The sequence below is a fragment of the Orycteropus afer genome, unplaced genomic scaffold, assembly GCF_000298275.1.
Source record: "Orycteropus afer afer isolate SDZICR_OR568_19922 unplaced genomic scaffold, OryAfe1.0 scaffold01268, whole genome shotgun sequence".
Lineage (NCBI taxonomy): Eukaryota > Metazoa > Chordata > Mammalia > Tubulidentata > Orycteropodidae > Orycteropus > Orycteropus afer.
This window is the reverse complement of record NW_006922855.1, coordinates 79475-81187: the sequence shown is the minus strand read 5'-3', so window position 1 is coordinate 81187 and position 1713 is coordinate 79475. Positions and strand designations below refer to the sequence as shown.

General features: G+C 48.0%; 1 protein-coding gene across 1 annotated transcript in view; it reads right to left on the bottom strand.

The window, feature by feature from the left end:
- NLRP2 (NLR family pyrin domain containing 2) overlaps positions 1-1713 on the bottom strand; it is a 32289-nt gene that overhangs the window by 2273 nt on the left and 28303 nt on the right. The window contains exons 9-10 of the mRNA XM_007958976.2: positions 1428-1598; positions 468-638 (exon numbers count right to left, since the gene is read on the bottom strand). Coding sequence (XP_007957167.1) covers positions 468-638; positions 1428-1598 — 342 coding nt within the window. The remainder of the gene's footprint in view (positions 1-467; positions 639-1427; positions 1599-1713) is intronic.

Here is a 1713-nt window from a genome sequence, read left to right as displayed (position 1 = left end):
CAGGTGGTGGCAGCCACGCGTGTGGATTGTTTCCAGGGGACGGCAGAGTCACTCCAAAGACCATGCTTCCAGGCTGGTACTGACTTCCCAGACCTCTGTATCCAACAGTCTGGACACAAACTCTTTCCAAAAGCTCTACACGAGATCTGCATCTTGATTTTCATAATGTGATCATGGCTGACCCCTAGGGCTCCCCATCCCTTACTAAATAATCTGTTGTTAAGCCCAAGCATTTTGGTTTCAGGCTGAGTGCTAGCCTCATCCTTTGACTTACTCATCTCACTTACATCTTACTCACCAAAACAACAGCGGGAATAGATAGAAGAATTAACTGAAATAATCAGTGGATAAAATCAAGAGATAAAAGGTGAATGTTAATGGTGGATGCCTGCAATAAACGTTCTGTTCATGTTCCCTCTGAACGAGTTGTCATGGGAGAAACACCGTGATGACTAGAAGGATCATACCTGAGTTTCCTTAGGGGGCAATTTTGACATTTCAAGGCTTCACACAGCTTCTTTATTCCACTGTGCCCCAAAGAATTCTGGCCCAGGTCCAAGGTGGTCAGGCTCCGGTTGCATTTGAGGGCAGATGAGAGGTCCATGCAACTGAAAGGCATGATGCTGCAACCCCACAACCTAATGGGGAAACAAAGGTTCTTTAACGCATTAATTCAACCAACACTGAATCCTATATGCCAGGCACACTCTTTGGTACTGGGAATCCAGTAACGAACGATGAAAGCTTCCATCCTTAGAGCACATTCTAGCAACTAGAAACAGTAAAGTATGTAGTTTGTCAGCTAGAAGTAAGGGGCATTTGAAGGGCAAGAGGTAGAAGGAGTAGTCGGAGTTGCTGGGTATGATGGCCAAAGAAGATCTGAGGAGCGAAGAGAAAGACCCATAAAGAGATTGGGGTGAGGGGTCTCTAGGCAGAACTATAGCCTGTGCAAAGGCCCAGAGGGTGTATGATTATGATGTTAAACAGAACATCAAAGCAGCCAGAATGAGAGTGAGCCAGGGAGGTCATAAGAGAGGAGTTCTAGGCAAGAGAGGGCCAGGTCACACAACACACTTCCAACTAGAAGCAAACCCATTGCTGTTGAGTTGATTCCAATGTACAGGGACCCCCATGTGTGTCAGGGTAGAACTGGGCTCCACAGGGTTTTCAAGGCCGAGTTTCAGAAGGTCAATCCCCAGGCCTTTCTTTCTGGCCCATCTCAGTCTGGAGGCTTTGCTGAGACGCCTCCACTGACAGGCGGGTGGGAGTTATGTGTGCAGTGCACTGGCTGCAAATAGAAGCCAGTTCTCCTGCACGGACAGCAGGAGTTCCACCCGTGAAGCACCAGCGCCTCTCCAGATATCACAGCTCGAGGGACCTGCCACACGGACAGTTCAGACACAGGTTAAAGCTTCAGAAGAATTTACCACAGGCATTTCAGGTTACACGTCGGTTCCTTCAGGGCTTCACACAGCAGGTTCAGCCCAGTGATTCCTACGCGATTCAGCCCCAGATCCAAGTGTGTCAGGTTCGAGTTTTGTTGAAGAAGGTTTGAGAGATGATCGCAGCCACTGTCAGTTACGCCGCAGTTCCACAACCTAGACATCAACCACATGGACAAATAACTGCTAGCTTAATGTTCGCACGCCACAATCTTCCACCTCAAGGCATGGAAATGGAGACTAGACTTGGGAATAAAGTCATGAGATGAAA